Source organism: Hyperolius riggenbachi, chromosome 4 (assembly GCF_040937935.1).
Source record: "Hyperolius riggenbachi isolate aHypRig1 chromosome 4, aHypRig1.pri, whole genome shotgun sequence".
NCBI classification, from domain to species: Eukaryota; Metazoa; Chordata; class Amphibia; order Anura; family Hyperoliidae; genus Hyperolius; species Hyperolius riggenbachi.
Window position 1 is genome coordinate 37,257,067 of NC_090649.1, and position 27,923 is coordinate 37,284,989.

General features: G+C 42.1%; 1 protein-coding gene across 2 annotated transcripts in view; it reads left to right on the plus strand.

The window, feature by feature from the left end:
• LOC137571169 (uncharacterized) overlaps positions 1-27,923 on the plus strand; it is a 112,752-nt gene that overhangs the window by 71,571 nt on the left and 13,258 nt on the right. Inside the window, exons 5-7 of one of the 2 annotated variants that reach the window (XM_068279968.1) lie at positions 9,253-9,297; positions 23,619-23,904; positions 26,318-26,463. In XM_068279968.1, the coding sequence (XP_068136069.1) occupies positions 9,253-9,297; positions 23,619-23,904; positions 26,318-26,463 (477 nt within the window). The remainder of the gene's footprint in view (positions 1-9,252; positions 9,298-23,618; positions 23,905-26,317; positions 26,464-27,923) is intronic. The other variant, XM_068279969.1, reaches the window with a different exon arrangement.

Genomic DNA, 27,923 nt, shown 5'->3' on the forward strand with positions numbered 1-27,923 from the left:
GAGATACTTCGTACATTATGGCCTCCTGCAACGCATTCACTCAGATCAGGGTCGAGATTTTGAAAGCAAGTTGATACGTGAGTTGCTGAGTTTGTTGGGTGTAAAGAAGACCAGAACTACACCTTATCATCCTCAGGGAGATCCACAACCAGAGAGATTCAACAGAACATTGGTAAATATGTTGGGGACCTTACCCAGTGAGAAGAAGGCTCAATGGAGCAAACATATTGCTGCTGTTGTCCATGCCTACAATAGTACTGAGAATGATGCCACTGGATTTTCTCCATACTTTCTGACGTTTGGGCGGGAGGCCCGGTTGCCAATTGACACTGTTTTTGGGACTTCTTGTGATGATACAACAACAGTCTCTTACAAGGGGTATGTGGAGCGTCTCCAAAAGAGCCTGAAGACTGCTTATGAAAAAGCTCAAGAGGCTGCAGAAAGGCGGGGACAGCAGAATAAGGCCAGGTACGACCAAAGAATCCGGATTCATGATTTAAAGCCAGGTGATCGTGTGTTGTTAAGAAATCTGGGGATCCCTGGGAAACACAAGCTTGCTGATCGCTGGAGTTCGCAAGTGTATGAGGTGTGTTCTCAACTGCCAGGTATTCCAGTATATCGGATTCGGCCAGAAGGACAAAGTGGGCCTGTGAAGTCATGGCACCGCAATAACCTGTTACCACTGGGACAAGCAGTGAGAATGCCTGATCCTGTGGCAGCTGAGCATGATCGAGGTCATCAGTTGAGGAGGTCACAGCGGTTAGCCACACAGAAGGGGAGCATGGCAGCATCACCTGAGTGTGACCACAACACTGAAGAAGATGATGAAGAGTGGGGATGGGACGCACCCCCAGAAGGAAGATTTGTTTGGGGTCCTCTTGAGAATGGCCTAGATTTGAGGCCTGAAGATGTGAGTGTGCCACAGACTAGTCCAGATGTAGTGGAGAAAGATGCTGAGGAGAGCAAACTCAGAGTAGAAGCGCCCGAGTTTGTCCCATCGAGTAGTCAGGAACAAAATGCTTCAGGCAATCTAGAAGACCTGATGACTGAAAGTGATACAGATGGTACTCTTCTTTCAGACAAAGTTGAGGAAGAATTGCTACCAGTAGATATTTTGAAGGATAAAGAACCAGAAACTCATACCATAATAGAACAAGAAGTTCAGGAAGAAAATGTCCAAGAAAGTCCATTGGAGAGAAGGGAGCCTCGACAAATTAGAACTCCTAAAAGATTAACTTATGACTCTTTGGGGAACTGCAGTGAAGAGAGAGTATGTGCTTCACACCGAGAGATCAACGCCCATGTTCCCAAAACCATGAACTCAGGTCTTTCAGGTGGCACCCTGTATCCCTGTGGAGCCAAAGTACCTAGTGCTAGTTGGTGGGTTCCATTTAGTTATGGTCAGTATATCCAGACCATTTAGCTATGTCTATGTCTGTGAATTAAAGAATAGTTGTGTAACTTTCCGTACTTGGGAGGACCCAAGCTTTTCAAGTGCGGGGAGAATGTAACACCATATAATGTGCTGTTATTGTTATGTTATATACTGCTGCCTTTAGAGGGCATAGTTCCTTTAAGACTGCAGAGATTTCTGGAAGAGAGGCTGGAGTGAGCAGAGGCTGCTGAGAGCTGAGGTGTGGCTGGTGTGCCTAGAGCCTGGGAGTGAGGTCTGGAGTGACTGGGACTGGATCTTCAGGCCTAAATCCATCAGACTGGCTTCCATTTGTTTTCTGAGTGTGAAGAAGGGATCCTGTGAGTGACACAGATTGCTGCACCCTGAGCTGAATCTTGGAGAAAGGATACAGCTGCCGGACCAGAACTGTGTGAACCTGTGAGGTTGGTGTAGTCTGGATTGTACAAGCCGTGTGGACTTCAGAAGGAACCATTTTAGCTGGATTACAAAGTTTGTGAATCTCAGTCTCCTCAAAACTTCTGCCTGGGAGTTCTGCACCTGCTGAGTGACCATTATCAGGGACTGGCCCTGCACCTCATGGTAGGAACTATCTTTGCAGTGATAGAGGGGCATTAACCTGGCTGAGAGGTTTGGGAGTCATACCACTCCTCTTACAACAAACTGTGGACAGTGTATGTCAGGACTGTTTGCCATAGCCTGCCATTCTGAACTATAGCCTGGTTAGCCTGTCCCCTCTCACATCACTGGCATCTATGCTGCTATTGCTGAGTGCATCGGGAGTCTACTTGCTGCTGCACCTTCTTCACAAGGCGCCCAACTGTGCACATAACATTCCTTAAAGGGGTACCCCGAGTGCAGAACTGCATTATAGCCCACTGGCCAGTCGGGAGTTAAATAAGGTTGTGCTACTGATGGCACTTTCTTAAGTTTGTTTCTTTGCTATGGTTGTGCGTCTTTCGCCAGCGTAGTGTGCACTTCTTTAAAGTGACACTGGAGGGGCGCAAAAGGTTACTACCGTGTGTTGATTGCAGTTTATTAAGCTTGTCCCTTTGCTGCGGTGCATTCTGTGCCAGTCTAGTGTACACTTGTTTAGAGTGACACTGGAGGGGCGCAGAAGGTGGCTACTTTGGACATACACTTTTGATGCACTTTGAATGTGTACGGTATATTACTTTTATTGTTATGATCTTGCTGAGTTAACAAGTGTTTGATTAGTGCTATATTTTCTATTGCTTACGTCACACCATTAGATCACGTTGGTCTGTGGGGAATAAATATTTTGTATTGATACTGGTGTCTGCATGATTCTGGGAGGCAGGGTGCCACTGGAGGCGGTATCCACTAAGAGGCCCCGTTACATTCATTAGCGATCCAGTCTGTCTCGCTACAGGTGCAACAGTAATGACTGAGTAAAACCACCCGAGGAGCAGGTGGTTTTTTGGCAGTATGGGTGATACTGCCTTTTGAGAAGTACAAGAGCCTTCCAGCAGCCTGAGACCTCCAAAGAAGTGGAGTCCCAGACTGAAGATAGGAGGGACCTGTGAGTGAGTGACACTTGAAGGTGGATGTCACTAGCAGGTCTGGCGACTATCTTTAAAAGGAGAGAGATAGCTCTCGAGGTCGGGCAAGCCAGGTCGGCAACATACAGACAGATAAAGTACAGAGATAGTAAGCTGATTCGGTATTCAAGGCAGGCAGGGTTGGCGACAGATAATCAGATATGCGTAGGTACCGAATCAGAGAGCAGAGGGATAGTCAGGAAAGCAGTAGGTCATAACAGATATCAAACAATGCCTAGTCTTGGGTGTGAGGTCCGTGGTCTCTACACCCTGGAACTAGTCTGAAGTATAACAAAATGATAACACAAGTCCCTAAGCTTGGGTGTGAGGTCCATGGTCTCGACACCCTGGAACTAGTCTGAATAATAGCACAATGATAACACAAGTTCCCTAATCTTGGGTGTGAGGTCCGTGGTCTCAACACCTTGGAACTAGTCTGAATAATAGCACAATGATAACACAAGTTCCCTAATCTTGGGTGTGAGGTCCGTGGTCTCGACACCCTGGAACTAGTCTGAAATAATAGCACAATGGTGCACAAGATCCCTAATCTTGGGTGTGAGGTCCGTGGTCTCGACACCTTGGAACTAGTCTGAATAATAACACAATGATAAACAGAAGTAATCTGGCTCAGTGTGAATTCCCAGGTCCTCCTGGTTCAAACACACTGTAGGATCTGACTAAGGTCTGAGTGCTTCCACGTAGTGTTCACAACGGCAGACAACTTGACACTGAGCAGCAGTAACTATATATAGAGCAGCGCTCTCCGGCGCCACCCATCAGTGATTGACCAATAGTCACTTGCTCTGAGGTCAGCTGACCCGCTTGGTCAGCTGATCCCTCCTTGGCTGTCATAAATGTTCTGCCTCTCAGCGCGCGCGTATTCCTGAATCTGTGTGAACTAACAGACCCAGCCACACCAGACGCACGCTGCTGCATGCAAACCGCCACGCTGGACGCGGAATCTGCCGCCTTGCTGTCAGTACACGCGGCGGCTTTTCCGCGTTTCCTTACATTTTTTATCTTTTAAAAATGTATGTTATATTACAATTTATGTTACAATTTTAATTGTATCTCAATGTTATACACATGTGTACGTAGCCAAGCTTCTCTGTTCACAGTTATATGCTCCCTTGTATTGCCTGTGGATATGGGATATACCCGCAAAACGCGTTGCACCTTTTGGAGTATGTAAATAAACAAATTTTGTCTAAATCGGCAATCTTTTGTGTCTGCACTGGAGGGATAAGTCCACCTCTACCTACTCCATTTGAAACCTTTTAAGAACTGTTTTTATTCTTTTGGCGCCTCTTTTCCGCTGTATTATTACTGTTTCCACCCCTGGTGGAGGGGAATTGGATCCTCCTGTCTCCATTTCTACAGAGAGCGACTTCTTGATCCTGAGTGAGGACGGGTTTAATCTCCTCACCTGCCTGTTTAGTGATTACCTGGACAGTAACCCTTGTTTGTGAGTATATAATATTATACTTACTTATCCATACCCCAACTCCAGTACATACTACACTATATTGGCTCTTGATGTCTCCTTTTATATCTTTGTAGTTTTTGAGATAATTGATGTGAACGTTAGGCTGGGTACACACAATACATTTTTCCACTTGATAGATGGATTCGATAGATAATTCCCAACATGTCTGATATTCCTTCCGATCGATTCTGCACTCAATTTCTCATAGAAGTGAATGGAAAAAGATTAAAAATATGAGCACAAGATAAGAGAATCGAGTGCAGAATCAAGCGGAAAAAATGATCGGGTGGAAAATTAAGTGGAAAAACGTATCGTATGTACCCAGCATTAGAAGAAGAAAAGTTGCTATTTGAATGTGGTAAAAGGACAGATAATGGCCTCAATTCACTAAGCTTATCTCCTGTCTTTAATAACGTTTCTAGAGTTATCATCATGGTGATGAGGCATGTCGTATTCAGGAAAAATTTTACCTCAGGCAAACCTAAAGTTAACACTTCTGTCTTTAAGTTAACTCTTCAATCCTTAAAATAACTCCAGAATTCTAAAGTTAAAGACAGGCTGTTACTTAACTGTGTGTGAAAATAACTACAGAGGAGGTAACTTAACCACAGAGGAGGTAATTTAAGGAATGGAGAGATAAGATAACTCTCTCACTGTGTGGAGGTAATTTTTCTCTTACCTTATTATCTCCAGCATGATCTTAGTGCATTGAGGCCATTGTATCAACATGTATGTGTATGTATATATATGTGTGTGTGTTTGTTTCATTTCTCCTGGGGAGGGGGCTGGTATCTTTGGGTCCTTTTCTTAAAGGGGACTTCCAGATGCCACCATGAACACCTTCAAGGTGTCATCGACCCCCACCTCCTCCTGGGGCAATGGAGGTGGGGAAGAGCCCCTTGTCCAAAGCCCCTGTATTAGACAAGGGCTCTGGGGGACAGGGGGAGGCTTGGCCGCCCCTCTCCTCCAAAGCCCCCAACACACACACACCATGGACTATGCAGGCTGGTATAGCTCAGGTTGTGAAGCCCCATGTGGCCAGGGCTCCACATTCTGGCTATCTCAGCCTGCATGGAGGACAAGAGGTTAAAAAAGTTTGGGAGGGGGGACCCCATATCATTTTTTTTTAAATGTCCCACCACTCTGACCAAAGATAGGTAAAGTTGCCAGGGATCTTTCGACAGCCATATTGCGACTGTATAGCGATCCTTGATTCAAAAGCGTGGGAGCGATGAGGGATTTATGGCCCAATACATGAAGTAATAAAGTCAATTACCCAATTGGCAAATAACTAACACTATATTCAAGAAAAGTACCAATATAGGTAATAAATATCTAGCAAAAAAATGGCTCCACACATATATGGTGCAAATAATTGTAAGTAAAGCTTTATTAGACAATCCAATTAAAAGACAAATATAAAATAATTAATATCTCCCGATTAAAACCAAGAGTTGTTGGTATTCCAGCTCAATAAGAAAAATTATATATAATAAGATTCCAATGTTTAAATGTAAAGCATACACGGAAGGACACTTCAGATATATACAAATAAGTGCCCAGTGCAAAAGTGCCTAGTGCAAAGGGATACACTGAGACCAGCTATACATCTACTCACAATTAATGTCTGTGTACATAAACAAGCATAATAAATTAATTACACATATCTCATAAAAGTGACTAGTGCCAGTGAATACGTGGACCAAACCATTAAAAAACATATACATGTACAGTGAAAGTCCTCTGCGTGTAGTAGCCGTGTGCATACCCAGCCCCAGATAAGAGAACTGGGGATGTGCATGCACACAGCCCCCCACACAGAGCCTGTGAACACAAAACAACTCCTAATGAATAACCTGAAAAGATGAAAGGGATAAAGTGCATACAGTGTTAATGAGTGCCCTTACCGGAGCTATTGTGAGCTGGAAGACGGGAGAAGGAACACGTCTGACGCGGTCGCAGCTAATCTGCTGCTTCAGAAGAGGCTGCCCAGTGCTAGGATTGGCTAGACTAAATACTAAAAGACGGAGCTCCGTCATGACGTGTACGGCCATACACGTGACTACCAAGCGGCATGCGGACCAATCGGCGCATACCACTCGTGTCTGCAAGGACCTGGGTCACCTGATTGTGATCATCCAGGTCCTAAAGAGTGGGTTAACTACGCCTGCGCTGTAGAAAAGTAAGCTCCGAGGGCTAAATATTATATAAATAACTTGCCCATATGCATGTGAATAAATAAACCATATATACAAACTATAACAAATATAATATATAATATGATACTCTGGAACGGCATATATATGAATAGAAAAGATGAACATGACAATGCTGCCATCTAGTGGCCGAAAGAAAAAAGCACCACACAGAAAATTCATTTATCCAGGGGATTAGCAATCTTGTCCAAATTCTGCTCTAATTACTGCATTCTGTCCAACACATGATGGTGAGAAGTCATCCAAGAGGCCAGAATACATATAAAAAACTAGAAAAAAAGGGGAAAGAAGACACAGCATATTAAATATAAATAAGAATAAATAAAGACTAAGCTGGTTCGCTCTTAGCAAAAGACTATCCCGCCAATGAGAAGAGAAACACATCAACAAATGTCCATGACTGCTCACCCCAATCAGGACTTCAATATTTTTTGGAATGTATATATGAATCAAAAATCACATTAGATCGAAAAGTCAAAAGACACCAAAAATGGTGACTATCCACAATTGCTCACCTCAATCGGGTTGAAAAGAAGGGTTAATAAATTTGTAAAAAAAAGGCATGAACAAGTAGAAAAGGTAGAAAGAAGCTGTCTGCCCATGTAGACAATACATCCAGAAGAAAGTGCCAAAGCTGCATCAATAGTGGGCCCACACATGCAACCAAAACACTCCCCTTGAGTGCAAATCTAAGTGAAAATATCAAATGGTTCTGCATCACTTACCCATCTTCTCTATTGGAAGATCATGTTAGTCAGCTATGTATGTATATCAACGATATCAAAACCTGAATAAACGGAAAAAAATCATAAAAAACACATCATTAATCATGATCTCAATTCAGACACCTAGAAAACACACAAAATTTGTGTCTTCATTAGGGCCCCGAGGTTGTTTAGTTCGAAACTTGTGGATCCACTTAACTCACTTTTAAGTAATCGCAAAACTATATCACCCCCTCTCTCATTTTTAAAAATCCTCTCAATGCCCACACATGTCCAGTCCTCTAGGCTTCCACCATGAAAAAGTAGAGCATGTTCTGCTACTGACGTTAGATTTTTATTGTCAGCCCTATCCCGTTCAGCCAGTTTGACAGTGGACACATGCTTTTGTATCCGTAATTTGAGTTGGTTCTTTGTCTGGCCCACGTACTGTTTTCCACATGGACATTGGAGTACATAGATGACGCTACTTGTCTGGCAGTTGATAAATTGCCTTATATCAAATTCTTGTCCCGTGACATTACTCGAAAATTTCTTTCTGACTCCCATAAGGGGACAAATGGAACACTTTCCACATTTATAATTACCTCTTATACCAATCTGGGGATTCTCCATCCGGAAGTGGCTTTTACACAAAATGTTCTTTATTGTGGGAGCTGTCCTAGCTGTAATACTTGGTTGACTGGTAATACAATTCCTCAAAATCGGTCATTCTGGAGAATACCCCAATGTTTGCTCAATATGTCATACAGACGAGGCCACACAGTATTATACTGTGTGATCAATCTTGTCAGGGTATTATGTTTTCTTGGTCTGGTAGAAAGAAGACTGTTACGTGGTGTTGCTCTGGCTTGTCTTCCGTGTATGCTTTACATTTGCACATTGGAATCTTATTATATATATATTTTTTCTTATTGAGCTGGAATACCAACAACTCTTGGTTTTAATCGGGAGATTTTAATTATTTTATATTTGTCTTTTAATTGGATTGTCTAATAAAGCTTTACTTACAATTATTTGCACCATATATGTGTGGAGCCATTTTTTTGCTAGATATTTTTTTACCTATATTGGTACTTTTCTTGAATATAGTGTATAGCGATCCTTGGCCAAAGCGTTGCCACTTCTATGGGGTTTCCAGGGGGTCCGCTCTGTACGCACTGCATATGGACCCCCTGGAAACCCCATTCATTTTGATATATGTTAAATTACACTATCATTAGGTTGATACATTATCTGTAATTTACCGTATTTAAATATATAATTTTTTCCTACCGTAGCTTTAAAATCAATTTTCTCCAAAACTATAAGGTCTTTTGGAAAATGTTTTTTTCCTCTTGTACCCACTGTTCTTCTTAACATACCCACATGTGGAGATTCTAGCTGGTAAAGGGGCTTTGCTATTAACCATGAAATTTGGTGGCCATTAGGTGAAAAAAATCTAAAAAAATGAATATATCATTTTGAATGTGAAAATGCCTTTGGCGAAAATTTGCAAGCAATTCTGCAAATAACATGCAAATAACATGAATACAAAACGTCTTAGATAATAAAGTTCAAAATGATAATGTTTGATATTATAATTCTCAAAACAATATTTATTGAAATACTAATTCTCAAAAAGGAAAAATTTTGGTTAGACCACTTCTGGGAGAAGTGGCTTGTTTTCTGACATAAATGCAAGGGTGCCAACATTTTTAGCCTTGACTGTATATAGTTTATGTGCCCACATGAAACGTAAATGGTTCTTTTCTTTCTCTTTTGGGGGTGATTGAACAGCAGCCATTTCTTATTGCATTTTCCTGCAGACTTATTGGTTTACTAAATTTTGGATTTTCTATTTACTTCACAGCCAGTAACCTCACTGTACAGCTGGAGAAGTATGAAGAGGATTCAAGTAAGTCAATGATTTATTTCCATGAAGAGGACTGAGCTACAACTTTATATGAATTAACTCAGCCTAGATTAGAACAAATCAAGTCATCTAATGCTGATCTACACAACTACTCATATTTGTTGATTTCCAGCAAAAGTCGGTACTAGTTTCAGTTCCAGGGGGGGGGGGGGGGGGGGTTACTGAGCTCCCCCTTGCATGTTCTCCCTAAGTCTTTTCATGATGCCCAGTCTTCAGACATAACCTCAGAGGTCACCATCTTCTGAGAACACAGGAGATGGACTCACTGCTGCTTATACCTATAATGTGATGTGAGGCGATTCACCAGGTGCTGGAATGTATGGCCAGATCCTCCTCACCACTCTTCTCCCCTAAACCTTTGCCACCCATATTCATGGTATAGAAAACAGAGATGAACTAAAGTATTTTGTGATGAGTTAGCTTTGAACATCTTAAAGTGTACCTGAACAAAAAAAAAAAGAATATATATATATATATATATATATATATATATATACATATATATATATATATATATATATATATATATATATATACACATATACGTACCTGGTACTTCCTTCATCCCCCGCCAGGCTGATCGCTTCACCACATCCTACTGCGCCTTCAGGATCCTCAACAACAATTTGGCCCCGAAAGTCCTTTAGTTGGCGCAGGATCAGTCCGGCTGCATGCTCCCCCATTGTGCTCCCATGGCCGGGAGCATTCAGCACCTGCACAGTAATACTACTGGGTGGCACATGCGCAGTACACCATAGACTGGCTGACTTTGTGGCAAAATTGCAGAGGATCCAGGTGGAGCTGGAATAAGGTGAGGGGGTGTGTGTGCATGTGCCGTGATCTCTCGAAAAAATGCCTTGACCGATTTTAATGAAACTTAGTATACAGATTCCTTACTACTTGGGATGATATGTTCTGGCACATAGACAGCCAATCACATTTCACCCATTCACGTAAATGGAAAACATGTAAAAGGCTGCCATTCTCACAGTAATAAAGTTAGAGTCCCCAAACTTCGCACAGTTGGTCACTTGGTGACTGAGGTGAAAAATTCAGGGAAAGTGGGTGGAGCATAAAACAGCCAATCAAATTTCAGCTGTTTATTTTAAATGGTAAATGTAAGATGCAGCCATTCTTACACTGTTAGTGGCAGGGTTTTTAATCTTGGCACACTTGGTCACTGGGTGACTGGGATTGTTATTCTGGAGAGCGGGTGGAGCCTGGAACAGCTAATCAGAATTTGCCTATTGACTTTCAAGGGGAATATTTAAATTGCTTCCATTCTTCCACTGTTAATGGTAGAGGCCGCACACCTGCTACAGTTGGTCATTGGGTGACTGGGGTTCAAATTCAGAAAAGAGAGAGGAGCCAAAAACAGCCAATCAGATTTGTTTCATTTCAATTGAAAAATATAAACTATTGATGCCAAGGACCCCAAAGCTCATAAACTTGGTCATTGAGTGACTGTGTGCCAAGGTTAGAAAAAGTAGGCAGAGCCAACAACAACCAATACATATTCAAGCAATGCCGGATCAACCGTAAACTGCAGCCATTCTTACACTGTTAATAGCAAGGTTTTCAAACTTGGCACAGTTGGTCTCTGAGAGAGGGGAATGAAGAGTCAGGAAAGGGGGCGGAGTCACAAATATCACATTTATTTGCTTGACAAACTGTTTCCATTCTCACATTATTGATGCCAGGAACCCTAAAGATCACAAACTTGGTCATTGGTGGAGTCAAAAATAGCCGATCCAATTTGTTTCATTTCAATGGAAAAATACAAATTATTGATGCTAAGGACCCTAAAGCTCAATAACTTGGTCATTGAGTGACTGTGTGTCAAGGTTACCAAAAAGTGGGAGGAGCCAAACATTCACTGGAAAAAACGTAAACTGGAGCCATTGTTACACTTTTGATGGCAGATCTCTTAAACTTCCCACCCTTGGTCACTGGGTGACTGGAATTAATGTTCAGGAAAGTGGGTGGAGCATAAAATACCCAATCAAATTACACCTTTTGGTTTTGAATGGGAATATTTAAATTGCTGTCATGTTTACACTGTTAATGGCGGAGGCCTCAAACCTACAGTCAGTCATTGATTGACTGGGGTCCGAATTCACTAAAGGGGGCAGGTATATAAACAGCCAATCAGATGTGTTTGATTGATTTCAGTCATTCTGTTATTGGCAGGGTTTTCAAATTTGGCACAATTGATCACTGGGTAACTGGTATTAATTTTCAGGAAAGTGGGTGGAGCCTATAATAGGCAATCAATCAATCAATCAATCAATCAATAGGCCTCAAACCTGCTACAGTCAGTCATTGAGTGACTGGCATTCAAATTAACTATGGAGGTGGAGCCACAATAGCCAATCAGATTTATTTGCTTGATAAACCACTTCCATTTTCACATTATTGATGTCAGGATCCCAAAGCTTACAAACTTGGCCATTAAGTGACTGTGTCAAGGTTACAAAAAGTGGGTGAAGCCAAATAAACATTTTCAAAGAGGAAAATGTGGGCTACAGACATTCTTATGCAGTTATTGGCAGGGTTCTCAAACTTCCCACAGTTGGTCTCTGGGTTTAATATTCGGGAAAGTTGATGGAGCCTACAACAACAAATCAAAATGCAACTATTGATTTCCAAGGTAAATATTTAAACTGCTGCCATTTTTACAATATTCTTACAATGTTTATGGCAGAGGCCTCAAACCTGGTTCATTCGGTCATTTAGTGACTGGGGTTTAAATGCAGAAAAGGGGGCGTAGCCACAAACAGCCACTTAGATTTGCTTAATTTCAATGCAAAAATGTTAATTATTGATGTCAAGGACCCCAAAGCTCACAAACTTGGTAATTGAGTGACAGTGTCAAGGTAAGAAAAAGTGGGTGGAGCCAACAACCAAATACATACCTGGGCAATGCTGGGTCTTCAGCTAGTATGTAAACAATGTGAAATCATAATTTTTGACAAATTCACACTGAATTTCATAATAATTAGTAATGCTGCATTGTCATTTTGCATTAACTTTAATTTTTGTGTAATTTCACCTTTGCATGTACCCGTAATTTCTCCCTTACTTGTAGTTACATGCAATTGTGCATAATTAGTTGCAATTATGTGAAAATTGGTCGTAATCAATTGTAATTTATTAAGATTTTGCATAATTATGAATTATCTATTACAATCCTAATCGATATTATGAAAAATATGTTGTGATTTCCCCATTACACATTTACTTGTAATTAAGCATAATTTTCACAATTCCAATTTTGCTATTATGATCAAAATCGTAATTATGATAATTAAGCAAAATTTCACGCAAATGAGATTTAACAATTATGATCATCACTAGTAAATGAAAATGGTGTAAAAGAAGTCTGTATGCCTCTTTCTATCAGTATGTTTGGCTATACTGCTTGGAAAGGGGTTTGTTGCCCAAAAAGTGGGCTGTCACTGTATTGGCCGCTCTGCTTGTGCTTTTTATGCACTTGTAATATAGAGATCATTTTTATGGTGTTGCTGACCTTTTTTACATATTTTCACAAGTTCTGTCTTAGTGGGGCAGTGACTGTTGGTTACGGCATACCGGTTCTCCTTTTCACATATTATGCTTGACAGTTCTTCAAAAGTTATAAACTGCAAAACTTGAATTTTGTTAAAAAATCTGTCTTTAACCGTCAGTTAATCATTAGTCTATCTAATGCCAGGGAATAAGCCGAAGGCCATATCTAGAGAAGCAGATTATCCAAGGATAATAGAAATACCTTGAGGAACAATAGACTGTGATAGAGAGGACCCATCTTTATTGGCACAACAAAAACACATTAGTCTAGAGCATTGACACAACACTAACCTTCTAGGGACAAAAACAATCAGTTATACGTATTAGAAATGGAAAAAAAAGAGGTATAAAAAAAACTAATATCAAAAACTTAAATTTTGGTGGATAAACTTCTTCAATTAACACATTTTTGATGCCAGGAACCTGGAAGCTCACAAACTTGGTCATTGAGTGACTGTGTTAAAGTTACAAAAAGTGGGCAGAGCCAAAATGAATTTCACTGGGAAAATATAAACAGCAGCCATTCTTACATTGTTATTGGCAGGGTTCTCAAACTTTGCACGTTGGTCACTGGGTGACTGGGATTAATATTCAGGAAAATGGGTGGAGCCGATAACAGCCAATCAAAATTCACCTGTTGATTTTCAAGAGGAACTAGTCTACCTAAGCCTGTTTAAAAACGGGCTCTAGGTAGTTATTTAACCATGCCACCGCCGCCAGTCAGTGCGCGTGCCACACCCGCCCGTGGTGCACCCGGCCACCCGTGCACACATCCACCTGCCCGCCGCGCATGTGCACACAGCCGCCCTGCTCCCTGTCCTCACCTCCTGTCCCAACGGCTGTCATGCGCAGTACAAGAAAGCTTCGGACAGACAGACAGAGAAAGATGATGATGCAGAGACAGTTAGGTTTTATTGTATAGGATATTTACATTGCTGCCATTCTTATACTCTTAATGGCAGATACCTCAAAGCTGGTAGTGTCAGTCACTGGGAGACTGGGATTTACATTCTGAAAAGGGGGTGGCTACAAAAAGCCAATCAGATTTGTTTAATTTTAATAAGAAAATGCAACTTTTTGATGCCAACAAGAAACAGTGGGTGGAGCCAACAACTAAATATTTTACATGGGAAAATATAAACTGCAGGCATTCTTACAGTTAATGGCAGGATTCTCAAACTTGACACAGTTGGCCACTGGGTGACTGGGATTAATATTCATAAAAGTAGGTGGAACCAACAACAGCCAATCAAAATTCTCCTATTGATTTTCAAGGGGAATATTGAAACTGCTGCCATTGTTACACTGTTAATGGCAGAGGCCTCAAACCTGCTACAGTCAGTCATTAAAGAGACTCAGAGACGAGTCTCACTACAGTTTTTTTACTTACTTGGGGCTTCCTCCAGCCCCATAAGCATGGATGTGTCCCTCGCTGTCCTCTTCAGTGCAGACGTTCAGCCGCAATCTTCCCCAGTAAGCGGCTCAGTGACATCAGTGGTGAACTTTCTGTGCTAGTGCAGAAGGCCCCGGCTGATGTCACTCAATCAGACTGAGTCCAACTGAGACGCTTAGTGGGGATTGACTGCAGGAGAACGGCGGCACTGAGGAGGATGGCGAGGGACACATCCATGCTTATGGGGCTGGTGGAAGCCCTGTGTAAGTAAAAAACTGCAGTGAGACTCATCTTTGAGTCTCTTTAAGTGACAGGGTTCAAATTCACTAAAGGGGCGGAGCCACAAACAGCCAATCATATTTATTTGCTGGATAAACTGCTTCCATTCACACAATTTTGATGCCAGGAAACTGACAGCTCACAAACTTGGTCATTGAGTGACTGTGTGTCAAGGTCCCAAAACCTGGGTGGAGTCAAAAACAGATTTCCCTGGGAAAATGTAAACTGCAGCCATTCTTCACTGTCAATGGCAGGGTTCTAAAACTTTAAACAGCTGGTTACTGGGTGACTGGGATTAATATTCAGGGAAGTGGGTGGAGCCTAAAAAGCCAATCAAAATTCCCCTGTTCATTTTCAAGAGGAATATTAAAATTGCTGCCATTCTTACATTGTTAATAGCAGATGCCTCAAACCTGGTACAGTTAGTCACTGGGTAACTGGAGTTCAAATTCAGAAAGGGGGTGAAGCCACAAACAGCCAATTATATTTGTTTAATTTCAATGGGAATATACAAATTATTGATACCAAGGACCCGGAAGCTCATCAACTTGGTAATTGAGTGACTTTATGTCAAGGTTACAACAAGTGGGCAGAGCCAAAAAACAAAATTTACTGGGAAAATATAAACTGCAGGCCTTCTTACACTGTTAATGGCAGAGTTCCCAAACTTTGCCCAGAAGGTCACTGGGGGACTTTGATTAATATTCAGGGAAGTGGGTGGAGCCTAGAATAGCCAATCAAAATTCACCTGTTGAATTTCAAGGGGAATATTTCCTGCTACAGTTGGTCATTGGGTGACTGGGGTTAAAATGCTGGAAAGGGGGCGGAGCCACAAACAGCCAATCTGATTTGTTTAATTTCTATGAAAAATATACAAATTATTGATGCCAAAGACCCCAAAGCTCGCAAACTTGGTCATTGAGTGTTTGTGTGTTAGGGTTAGAAAAAGTGGGCAGAGCCAACACCAGCCAAATACATACCCGGGCAATGCCGGGTCATTCCGCTAGTACATTATATTCATACAAGGTAACTAATTGTCAATTTCTCATGTATAGCTAAATTAGGATCAGTTGTAGCCTGCTAATCAATTTTTGTCCACTCTTCAACTCCCCCTCCCCCAACCTCACCTTATGCTCACATGATTTGATACAGTTCTAGTGATAAACTCATGATACAATAGAGTATCCAGCTATGGCAAAAAAAAGTCTGCCCTAAATGAACCCAGAAGGGCAAGCATGAAAATCAGGTGCTTTGACTCTGCTCTGTTGCCATTGGTTTCTGGTGATATTGCCAACATAAAATTTTTTGGTTTGCAAACTCGAACTTGCTGCAAACGTTCATGAAACGGTAAACTGGGCAAACCGTTATAGAGTAGTAGGGGTGTCTCAGCACCCTAGAAAAAAAAAAAGATACAGGAGACAAAAAAACAGGAGCCCAATAGCGTGTGTTGGTAAAGCACAAGTTCGGTAAAGAGGCACTCCAGTGTGAAAACAAGATAAAATCGAAAAAAATGAGGTGGCTTACCTCAATGACAAAATCTTTGTATAAATAAAGAAATATTTATTTAGCAGAGGTAACACTTTTCCCAGGTCTAAGCCCGTTTCCTCAGGCCAATAACCGTGCCAATTGCAACTAGCCGATCAGCTTACAGGCTCCCTTTGCTGATCGTCAATTTGCAATTGCCACTGTTAAATCTTTGTTTATACAAAGATCTCATCATTGAGGTAAGCCACCTCATTTTTTTCGATTTTATCTTGTTTTTACTCCAATTTTATTCCCCCTGGGGTGCCTCTTTACCCAAATTGAACCGCCATAGACTTCAATGGGCAGGTGATTGAATTCTAAAACCTACAGGCAGTGGCGTACCTAGGGTATTTGACACCCAGTGCTGAATATCCACAGACACCCCCCCCCCCAATAAAAAAAGAAAAAGTAGTAGTGAGCGTGACAACTAGACAGTGGTAGGATAAGCTTGTGAGATCCACTGAGGACAGTCAGTGACATGACTATGTGCTCTGTAAAGTGCTGCAGAAGTCAGTGCTATATAAATGCATAATATGGTAGGGCATTAGACATTGACTGGGGTAGTATTAGATTGTGAGCTCCTCTGAGGACAGTCAGTGACATGACTATGTACTCTTTAATGTGCTGCAGAAGATGTCAGTGCTATACAAATACTTCGCAGGCGAAGGCAAACCACCGGAAGTTCGTCTGGAACCATTTGCCGGCGAATCGTTTGGCCCACCTCTACTCACTACCACTGCAGCTAGTGTGTCACCGCAGTAAGACTCGCCGCAGCACGCTACACCACAATCAATGACTATCACTGCTTTTTCGATGGGTTGCAGCAATTCTTTTTAACACGAAGCAGCGGCGTAAGTGGGAATGGGAACTAAAGGTTCACGTAAATGTTAGCGCGATAACAATTAAGATTATTTGCACATATTACTTTTAGAGGGGGCAGGAAAAAAAAGAGAAGAAAGGTAAGGCGGGATAAGGGAGTGAGGAATAGATGGAAGAGTGGGGAGACTTTATAGGCTATCTAGCAGGCAGGCTGACCCAGAACACTCAGCAGCCTCCATCCCCCACAAGTCAGGTTACCTTTACAGCCATTCATTCCTTGTTTACATGGCCAGCCCGGGTGATCACTTTAGTGTCTGATAGCAGCCCTCCTGCAGAGCACAAATCTCGCAGCAGCTAGGATGTGTGACAAGCTGCCCATATAGAGGGGACATGGCTCACTACAGTGTTGAGCACTGGCAGGACAGCTCTATGCTGCTGTAATCAGACACATAAGAACGTGTCTGATCCTCACAGCAACAAACTTTTAACTAGGAGACCCCCGAAGGGAAGTCTTCTGAAGCAGAGACATTCACAGGACACGGCTTTGAATGTCTCATGTGTAAGCTGAGCCTGTCCTGCAGCCAGTCTGCCCTGCATAGACAGAGACAGCAGAGAGAATGACATGACTGAGCATCAGCCACCTCCCTCCCACACACACAGGCTGTCGGCTCAGGCAATTCTGTCACTTGTACAGGGCAAAGAGGTGCCGGAGACTGTGGTGACAATTGTTGCAACTTTATAACTAAACTCTGCACTTTCTTTTTGTTCCAGAGCAGGGGGGACAAGAAGTGCACACTGCACAGCACGCTGACAGCCTGCACTGCTGAGAAAGTGCAGTACTCTGCTCTGCAGCCACCTGCTCTGTCCGTTCCTCCCCCAGTTGTATGTGTCAGGCTGCTCTTATCCTTCTACTAATGTTGGTGGATACCTGCTCCGGAGATCTAGTGAGGACATCGAGAGGCTATAGTGAGGCCACAGCACTATACTGGTCCCCCATGGACTTCTCTCACACTCTCTTGCAGGCTGCAGCCGCTGGTGATGAGTGGGTGGGCTCACTCCACTGTTGACTCTTTCCTCCCATTGGCAGGAGAAGTGCGTGTGCATAAGAGTCTTTGTTTCTGATAGGAGGGCGGGAGAGAAAAAGGGAGGAACAGACAGAGGAGTATTTCAGGAACTTCTTCTCGCTCAGCCTCTCGGGGATCAGGCTACCTGTACCGCAGTGCGCGGTGTGACACAATTTAGTGTCATTTGGATGGTTGGCAACTCTGCTATGTACTGGTCTCTGGGCTGGCCTTTATGACACCCCATTCTAGGCCGTCACCCGGTGCGCTACGCCCCCTGGCGCCCTGTTAGCAGAACGCCACAGCCTACAGGCACTGTTTCTGGTCACAAAAGTGATGGAAAAGTTGTTTTAAGGGGTCTAACACATGGACCGTGGCATGCCAGAGGGGGTCCATGGCAAAAGTCCCCCAAAAAATTACATAGTTGATGCAGAGCCATGCTTTAATCTCTTAAGTGCAGCAATCACATTGCACTCCTAAATTTGTGGAATAAAGTGTTTTAAAATATCCAATGTGTGTACACGTCTATCAGGTAGTGTAAGAATTAGACCTGCTTCACACTGACAGATCAACTGAAGTGCATCCAGTAACATGGCAAAAAAATCCCCAGCTCCGCAGAGACTGTCTTAGCACCCAGGTCATACAGATACTCATTGATGGCTCGTTCTTGTTCAAAGATCATGAGCATGGAATTCCAGAGAGTCAGGCAGAAGCAAATTAAGTGCCTCACTGGCATGTTGTTTCTCTGCTGAATCTCTGCAAGGAGCACCAGGGCCGTGTATGAAGATCTGCTGAGGCCAGAATTATGTTGTCATTAGTGATGGCCCGAATGGTTCGCATGCAAACTTATCTACACGGACATCGGTGGTTCGCATTCGCGATCGAACATGAACTTTATGCGAGTTTGACCCGCCCCCTATACTACATCATTGGGCTAAACTTGGACCCTTTACATCACAGTCAGCATGTCAAAAACCTGAGCGGTTCTTGCCTTTTTCATGATTGCTAACTCAGTAAAGGACCAGCCCTTAAAGCGTTGCTATCATATAAATCCGGCATAGTGGGATCTGAACCCTCTATAACAGTAATTATAGATTGACGGTGTACCTTGAAATGAATCAGAGCACTCAGTATAGGATTTTATATAAAAATTGTATTTGCTTATCATACAGCATATATACAAAATATGAACAGTTCCAAGTAGTGTTTCCTTCTAACAGTATTCCATCTCATCAAGGCTTTAGAGCCAAGCAATCATCAATCTTCTAAGTACATTCAAAAAGGAATATAACAGTTGTGTTATGTAGACTAAGATCAAAAGTAGTCTCATCTGTATCAATAGCTTTGTATCTAGTAGCTGTGTAAAACTTGTAGTAATCTTCTTAAAGAAATAGCATAAAAAATAGCTTCTAAAAAACTTCTTGCTAACATCTTAACAAAACTTAATGCTGAAAAATTAATAAAGTAAATCACCAGAATATTAAGCATATTACCCCTTCTCTGTCATCTCTTCAGCATCTAGAACCACTTGTGGGAAGGTAGCTGCTGCCTCATGTGTCTTCTCAGGAGATTGTTGGGCTTCTGCCAACTATGAGCTTTTAGCTCCTACTTTTATAGTGATTGGATGCAATATGGCTGCCTAATCTGGAATTTCCCTGAATCCCAGGTTCTGATTGGCTAAAGCTTCCGTGCGTCAATGCTTTATCATGTTTTGAATACCTAAGTCCTAATATTATTGTTTATAAATTCCTTAATTACCTTATCTTGTGGGAATTAACGTAGGTTTGCAATGTTTACACATTCTGGTTAGGTCATTTCTGACGCAGTTGATTAAAAATGGACGTCACCAGCCATCTTGTCTGCTGGTTGACTTTTTTTGCCTTAGACATTGAGACTAAACAATGTCATTCATGACACATTTCTGATAATGTCCCCTTCTGCTAATTATTTTGGAATGTGTGTTCTTTCCCAAACAAGAAATAGGGCATGTTGACCCAAACAATCTGTGAATTACAGATATAGTAATGTAATGCTATTGAAGTACACAGGGCTTCTAATATACTTATTTAAATATAAAGCTTATTACATAATTCTTCTTAAAACAATTAATCATATAAGATACCTGCACATTAAAATTTAATAATATAAAATCATGTTCCATATATTTGCCTTTCTTATGAATAAATATAATAACTTCAACCGGCAGATGTCAGCATTTCCTCATCTTTAACTGATTGGGAAAACCCATTTGTTTTATATTTTTGATAAGGCCTGTTCCCAAAACATCATGTGTTATCAGCTAGCTGAGACTAGAACACGTCAAAAATCCTCCAGAATCATAACAATCTCACGAGAATGTTTTACTGTCTCATCTATCACTGGTAGAATCCAGCTTTTAAATGTATTTCAAAGTATTAAATTATATTATAGGTTTTAACAATAATCATTTCTTTCTTTGGAAGGACGGTATTGATTATTAATATTTAGATTAAGAAAATAATATAATAATTATGAATTTCACCACCTGGAATATGCTGAGATGTCACAGAGCAATATTTTAAAAAAATACTCTAACTTTACAGTTTACAATGAAATTTTGCATAGAACATTAAAACTTAATACATACACATATGACAGCTTTTCCTGCATAAATAAAACCGCTAAAATTCTGACAAGCAGACACATAACAGCCAATCAGGCTGCACTCCCTCCTGGAACCCCCCACCCCTTATATAAGGCAGCAGCGTCGGCCATGTTCTCACTCTGTGTGCTGCAGTATTAGTGAGAGAAGGGGGAGACATTGGAAAGATAGGGAAAGAGATAGTTAGTATGTCAGTTAGCTTGCTCCCAGCTGATATTTGTTGCTAAAAAGCACACCAAAACAGCTCTTTTGAGAGCTAATGTTCTTGTGATGTGTTTTTTTTTTTGTGGCCCATAGGGGTGATCGGAAAGAGCAAATTCCATTCCGCCGGAATGTGCAGGTTCCGCCAGCGCTGAATTCCGTCGCTATGAAAATTCTGCTGGATATTTGCGAAATTCCGTGGAATTCCAGATTCCGGCGGAAAAATTAAAGTAATCGCAAATGGAACCTTATTTATGCTAAATGGTAGCCCATAGACCCTATTGACTGTTCCCTTAGTCCTTTTTCTCCTTCCTCCCTCACTTCCTTTTCCCGGAGGGAGGAGGGTCTTGCCTTCCAGGGAATTGTAGGATTTCAAAAGCCAGCTTACATACCTTGGCTGGGAATTGAACCCAGATCTAGTGCTTGGTAGGCAGCTCTCACACCACTATACCACCACCAACACTACATGCTGAAGCCAGCCTAGCTGACTGTGATGTACAGGGTCAAAGTTTAGCCCAATAATGTGGTATAGGGGGCGGGTTGAACTCGCTATAGGTTTGCGGTTCACCGCGAACGCGAACCTTCGTTGTTCGCACGAAAAAGTTCTCCGGCGGCAAACCATTCGGGCCATCTCTAATTTGTGACAAGGGCTTAAATATGCGGGGTAGGGGGGACCCCACATCATTTTTTTTATTTCCCACACTCTGCTCCTAAAAATAGGAAAAGACTTTTTTACCACTATTTTTTAACATATCCTGCAAATTTGGTATTTCTGCGATGTAAAGGGGCTTTGCTATTAACCTCTAGAGTCAGCGGGTTCTGTTTCATTAACAAACTGTCATTTACCGCATTTACAAGTATACTTTTTTCCTTTGAAATTTTAAAATCTCCAAAAGTTCTTTTTGAAAAAAATGTTTCCCCTTGCTCCCACTTTTCTTCGTAATATAACCTGCAAATTTGGTGTTTATAGCATGTAAAGGGGCTTTGCTATTAACCGTTAAGTCGGCGGGTTTTGGCAACTTAATCACCTAAATCCGTGATCACAACCGGGATTTGGACCACAATCACGAATGCATTTGGAACTGAATTAGTGATTGAGAGGCAATCACAAATTCGGATCGCAATGTCCGATAGTGAAAAAATGCTTGTGAATCACGTCTATGCCGTGATCACGAGGTTGTGATGAGCAACCCTGCTCAAAACTGACCAGTGGTCAAAAATTACCTCATATCCAAGATATATTCAAACAGGCAGCCAGCATCTTCATTAGCAAACTGTTCTCTGTCGGCCACCTGCACCGGCCTTTGCCTGGGTTTTGACTACTCCCCTGCCTGCTGCCTGCACCAATCTCTGCCTGAATTTTGACTACTCTATGCCGGCCACTTTCACCGACCTCAGCCTATATTTTGACTACTCTCTGCCTGCCGCAGAGGATTCATACTTCTACTGCCCCGATTGTGATGTCGCCCTCTGTGCAATTTCCTGTTTCAAAATATAACACACATGAGAGGTGTATTATGTATATATGTACATACTGTATAATATTCCGCTGCCTTATTTGTACAGTGTCAATATTTGTTCACTTTGTTGATACATTTAATTATTTCAACAATTTTGAGTTCCAGTCTTTTATTTATATGCAGAATGTCTACCAGGCCTTTATTTTGGTGAGTTAAGACTTAAGAATTGGAGGCCTAAAATTCTTGAAAAAAATGTACCACTTTTAGACTCAGAATTCCAGACAGAAATGCACTGCCAGGGAGGTTAAAAAACATGTTTATTGATACTAGTTGTCCTTTAACCTATTTTGGTTCCTGGACGTAGAATCTACGTCTAGGAACCATGCGCGCTATTGCGCGCTCCCGCGGCCGATCGCGCGCGTGCATGCGCACTCCCGGCCACGGATTCGGTAGCCACGGAATCAATGTATCGGGCTATGGTGCCCGATCACTGATTCCTCTCCCCCGCTGAAAAAGCGACAGCTTCTCTCGGAAGCTGTGCTTTTTCTGGCTGTCACCTCCCCCGTGCGTCGCTCTAAGCATGTGTTACGCTTAGAGTGACGTCATGTAAACAAACTCATGGCCGCCATCTTGTGGCCAAAAAGTAATACTACAACTGAAAGTAAAAAAAAAAATGAACACACATTTACATTATAAATCTATTGTTTACCTCCCACCCTCCCAAAACTACCCAAATAAAATGTTTACTATAAAAAAAAAAATTACAATAAAAAAAAAACATGTAAATATTTACCTAAGGGTCTAAACTTTTTAAATATCAATGTAAAGATGAAATATTTCTATATTTTTTTATTTTAAACTTGTAAATAGTGATAGATGCAAAATGGAAAAAATGCACCTTTATTTCCAAATAAAATATTGTCGCCATACATTGTGATAGGGACATAATTTTAAAGGTGTAATAACCGGGACATATGGGCAAATACAATACGTGAGTTTTAATTATGGAGGCATGTATTATTTTAAAACTATAATGGCTGAAAACTGAGAAATAATGAATTTTTCCATTTTTTTCTTATTCTTCCTGTTAAAATGCATTTACAGTAAAGTGGCTCTTAGCAAAATGTACCCCCCAAAGAAAGCCTAATTGGTGGCGGAAAAAACAAGATATAGATCAGCTCATTGTGATAAGTAGTGATAAAGTTATAGGCTAATGAATGGCAGGTGAACATTTCTCACGTGAAAACGACGGAACGCGAATGGGTTAAGGTGTTGTAGCCATTTACCATATAAAAAGTTAACATCAATGGTTCCCCAAAATGTATTCATGTTTATCTGGTTGTATTTTATGAACACAGATGGAAATGTTGCCCTCAATGGTGTAGCATCACAGTCCTCTACCCTCGATGGCCAGAGCTCTGCCAAAAATGCCATTGATGGAAACTTGGACCCTAATTTCCTTTCTGGCTCCTGTGCCCACACCAAAGAAGATGCTCCTCCCTGGTGGAGGGTGAACTTACAGCAGCCCCATAAAATCTCCAAAGTCATCATAACCAATAGAGGCGACTGCTGCTGGGATCGGCTGACTGGCGCCAGTATCCTTATTGGGAATTCTTTGGAAAACAATGGAAAAAATAATCCAAGGTAACTATTACTATTCATGTCGCTTTTACTTTTATGGTCAGTCAGTGATAGTATGTTGGCCTGGCTCCCTGATGCTGTTTTAGCATACAGTCAAAAACGGCACCTGGAAAAAATTGTGCATGGTTGAGAATGTGCTTAACACGCTATTTAGCGTTTTAGCATTTTTTACTTTAAAACATAATTTTCCGTTTTAATAAGACTCAGGATGCCCTGTGGTATTTGCAGTCAAATTTCAAACCAGTAGATGGTGCTGTTCAACATAGTGTTGTAAAAGGATGTGTAAGTATTGTTAAGACATGTCTGAAAGAAGGAGCTATAGCCCAGTGGTAAAGCACAGGTCTTAGAAGAAATTTTGCAGGTTTGAATCTGTAAACGTTATTTTTTTTTTCATTGATAGAGATACCGCTGCTATTTGTGCATTGATAAAAGATTAGTTTAAATATACTTTTTTATGAAGTAAACGTTTTGTGTGTTTAATATCCCAGCTGAATAACGTATGCAAGGTTAAAATATATTATGCAGCTGGTATATTAAAAACACAAAACTTTGACTTCGTAAAAAGTATTTTTTAAAACAAATCTTTTAATAATTCTCAGATAGCAGCGCATGTATCAATAAATGAGAATAATTAAAAAAGAGCATAGACTAGATCTGAACCTGCGCGAAATATTACCAAAGTACAGTACTTTCCCACAGCGCTATAAGAATGATACAACCACAAAATACTAATCAGCGTTTTACATTAAATTGAGCGGCGGCACTAGAATGTTCTGGTGGAGCTGTGCGCCATTGTTTCCTGCTCCGCTGTTGCAGTGGTAAGAAGACCACTTGCTCCCCATCAGTACTTCTTATTCAGCCTAACTAAATAATTATACACTGGTGGAGGGAAATAGAGATAGAAACATCTGGGAAACTGTCCCTAAACATTGGGATAGACTTTAGTAATTCAGTCGCCAACTCCACTGGCTGCGTGCTGGTGGCAGCTGTGTGACACCAAACTAGTGATGCTCATCTAGATCCCGGATATCCGAGTAACCCGGATATCCGAGCATTTTTTACGCTATCCGGGTCAGACTCCAGATCCCGGATAGCTATAGATATCCGGATAGCTATCTGCGGATAGTTTGACGCATGACCCAGATATCTGCGGATATCCGCGGATGTCCGGATCCGAAATACTGTAACTAAGGTGATGACGTCCTGGAGCCAATCAGAGGGCTCCCAGCAGACGCCCTAGCAACCAATCACAGAGGGGAACCCTGGCCAGCCCCACTTGACCTCATTGAGCCAATCAGAGGCCTCCTAGCCTAAGCCCTGGCACCCAATCACAGAAAGGAACATTGGCCAGCCCCCCTTGTATAATAAGAAGGGGCTGCCATGATGAGACAGATCGTTCTGGCTTGCTGAATGCTTCCTGAGAGACATGCTGCAGTGCTGGTGGCCTAGCGAGGGCTGCCTGTACACAGTTATAAACCTAAAGCTGTTCATTGATTAACCCCTTCACTACTCTATAGTAATCGTTAATTAGCTTGACTGATGTCTCATAGTTTGACAGTTAGAGTGTGTGCTGTACAGCTGCAGTGCTGCTGCTGGGCCAAGGTCTGTACACAGTGATAAGCTCAGTGATTAACCCCTTCACTATCACTCCACTATTGTTAATTCATTAATGTGTTAGTGTGCACCAGTTAGTGTCTTCTCTTCTCCTCTGCTGTCTGTCACTCTGCACTTGTCACGTGACACTTGGCAAGTGCCACGTACCACGTCCGTCATGCTCCTGGCTGGCACACGTTACACCTGCTGCTGCTGCATTGCTCTGCTCCTGCTTCCTGTACAGCTCCCACCGCCAGGACAGGGTGCCACAGGCCACTGATACCACCTATATTTAACCCAAAACAAAATTGCAGCATCCATTTTTGGAGGTGTCTTGACTGAAAACTGTCATGTCCCAGTTGTGCGGTTGGACTTTGGACACAATGTGGGCTGCACGACCGCTGTCTGGAATCTAGGCCTAATGTTAATTGACAGTCATTTTTTTGGGGTGGGTGGGATTCAAAGTCCCCACATCATCAATTAGTGTTTCCCTTTGCAAAATAATGACGATACATGCCTCATTTACCCTCAAAACCCCTTTTAAAGCCATTTAAAGGGCACTTCCGGTTTTTCTATCCAGATATCCGAATAGGCCAGATATCCGCGGATAAAGGCCGGATTCGGATATCCGAGCCGGATCCGGATATCTAGGTATCCGGATTGGGGTCAATTCGGATTTTAAAAAGTACTATCCGAGCATCACTACACCAAACTACTACGATCTAAAAGTCAGTATGACCGCTCCTAAAGAGGCCACTTGGGCCACGCTATCTACACTTACTACACACGGGGTTATTGACTTGCCTTTATTATTTTTCCACAGCTGTGCAGAGATCTCCACCATACAAAATAATGGTGCTCTGATCCTCCCGTGTAACGATATGGTTGGCCAATATGTGAACATCATCATTAAAGAGAAGCAGCAATACCTCACCCTGTGTGAAGTGCAGGTGTTTGGGGTACCGTATGGTAAGTGGAGTACTTCTATAAGAAATGATGGAGCCATGGTTGCTGGACGTCACTACATAAAAACACACAATATATAAAATACATAATGAAACTCATTGGATGCCTTATACACAATAATATACCATCGTCCATCATATTGAAATGACAGATAAAAACTAGTTTAATCTTTTTGCATAAAGAGGAGATGATTAATTTATCCTACAGGAAATTCACAGAGAAGCATGAGACTGATTTAATCAAGTGATCAGTATGGGAGTCTCATGTTGGCTGGAGGGTTTTTTCTTTAGTGATTCTTGTGAGGGCCAAGAATACCTAGGTGAGAAGTAGGGAGAGACCGGGAGCCCAATGGTGCAGTATTGAATTTGTCAGGTACAGGGAGGATACAATTATATAGATATATACTCACAAAGAGGGGTGGCAGTTCCTGCAACCACCATATAGGTCTGCAGGGAATTAATCATCCCTGCTCGGTATTCCAGCTCCTTCTGGATACTGGAGGGTCACTCTCTCGTTGCCCAGCTCGGTATTCCAGCTCCTTCTGGATACTGGAGTGTCGCTCTCCTGTAGCCCTGCTAAGTACTCCAAGTCCTGTTGGATACTGGAGGGTCGCTCTCCTGTAGTCCTGCTCGGTACTCCAGCTCCTGCTGGATACTAGACAGCTGTTCTCCTGTAGCCCTGCTTGGTAATCCAGGTCCTGCTGGATACTGGATGGTCGTTCTCCTGTACTCCTGCTCTGTGCTCCAGGTCCTGCTGGATACTGGGCGGTCACTCTCCTGTTGCCCTGCTTGGTAATCCAGGTCCTGCTGGATACTGGAGGGTCTCTCTCCTGTACAGCAGCTTGATAGACTTTCCAGCAAAAATGCCAAGCTATTACCTCCAAAGGAGGTCTGCAGTGGCGTAGCTAAGGAGTTGTGGGCCCCGATGCAAGTTTTACAAGGGGGCTCCCCAAGCATTCTATACATAGCAATTGATATGGCGCACCAAAACCTGCCAATGACAACCACAGTGTCAGAGGTGTAAGAAGGGAATGGGGAACAGCTTGTTAATGATTACTACTATTCAAAGTATCTATAGAAGTGATTATTATGAACACAGGACCAATAGAGAGCTAATACTCTAGTTGAGAGAGAGCCCTTTGGGGCCCTTCTGGCCCAAGGGCCCCGATGCAGTGGCTACCTCTGTAACCCCTATTGCTATGCCCCTGGAGGTCTGACTGGTAATGAGTAGGATGGAGGCACCCACTGTGTGCACACCTGTGTCTTGCAGCTAAAGTCACTGGACAGTCACTGGACGCAGAGAAATGCAATATAACAATATCAAAAGAGAACAAAAATAGCACTTAGGGGAGTATTGTGCAAGGTACTGCAGTAGCAGCAGTGTACATAGTGCACACCTGTATCAGACAGTGCACTGTGGACAGTCAAACACACAGAACTGCTATATCACATTAGCAAGAAAAC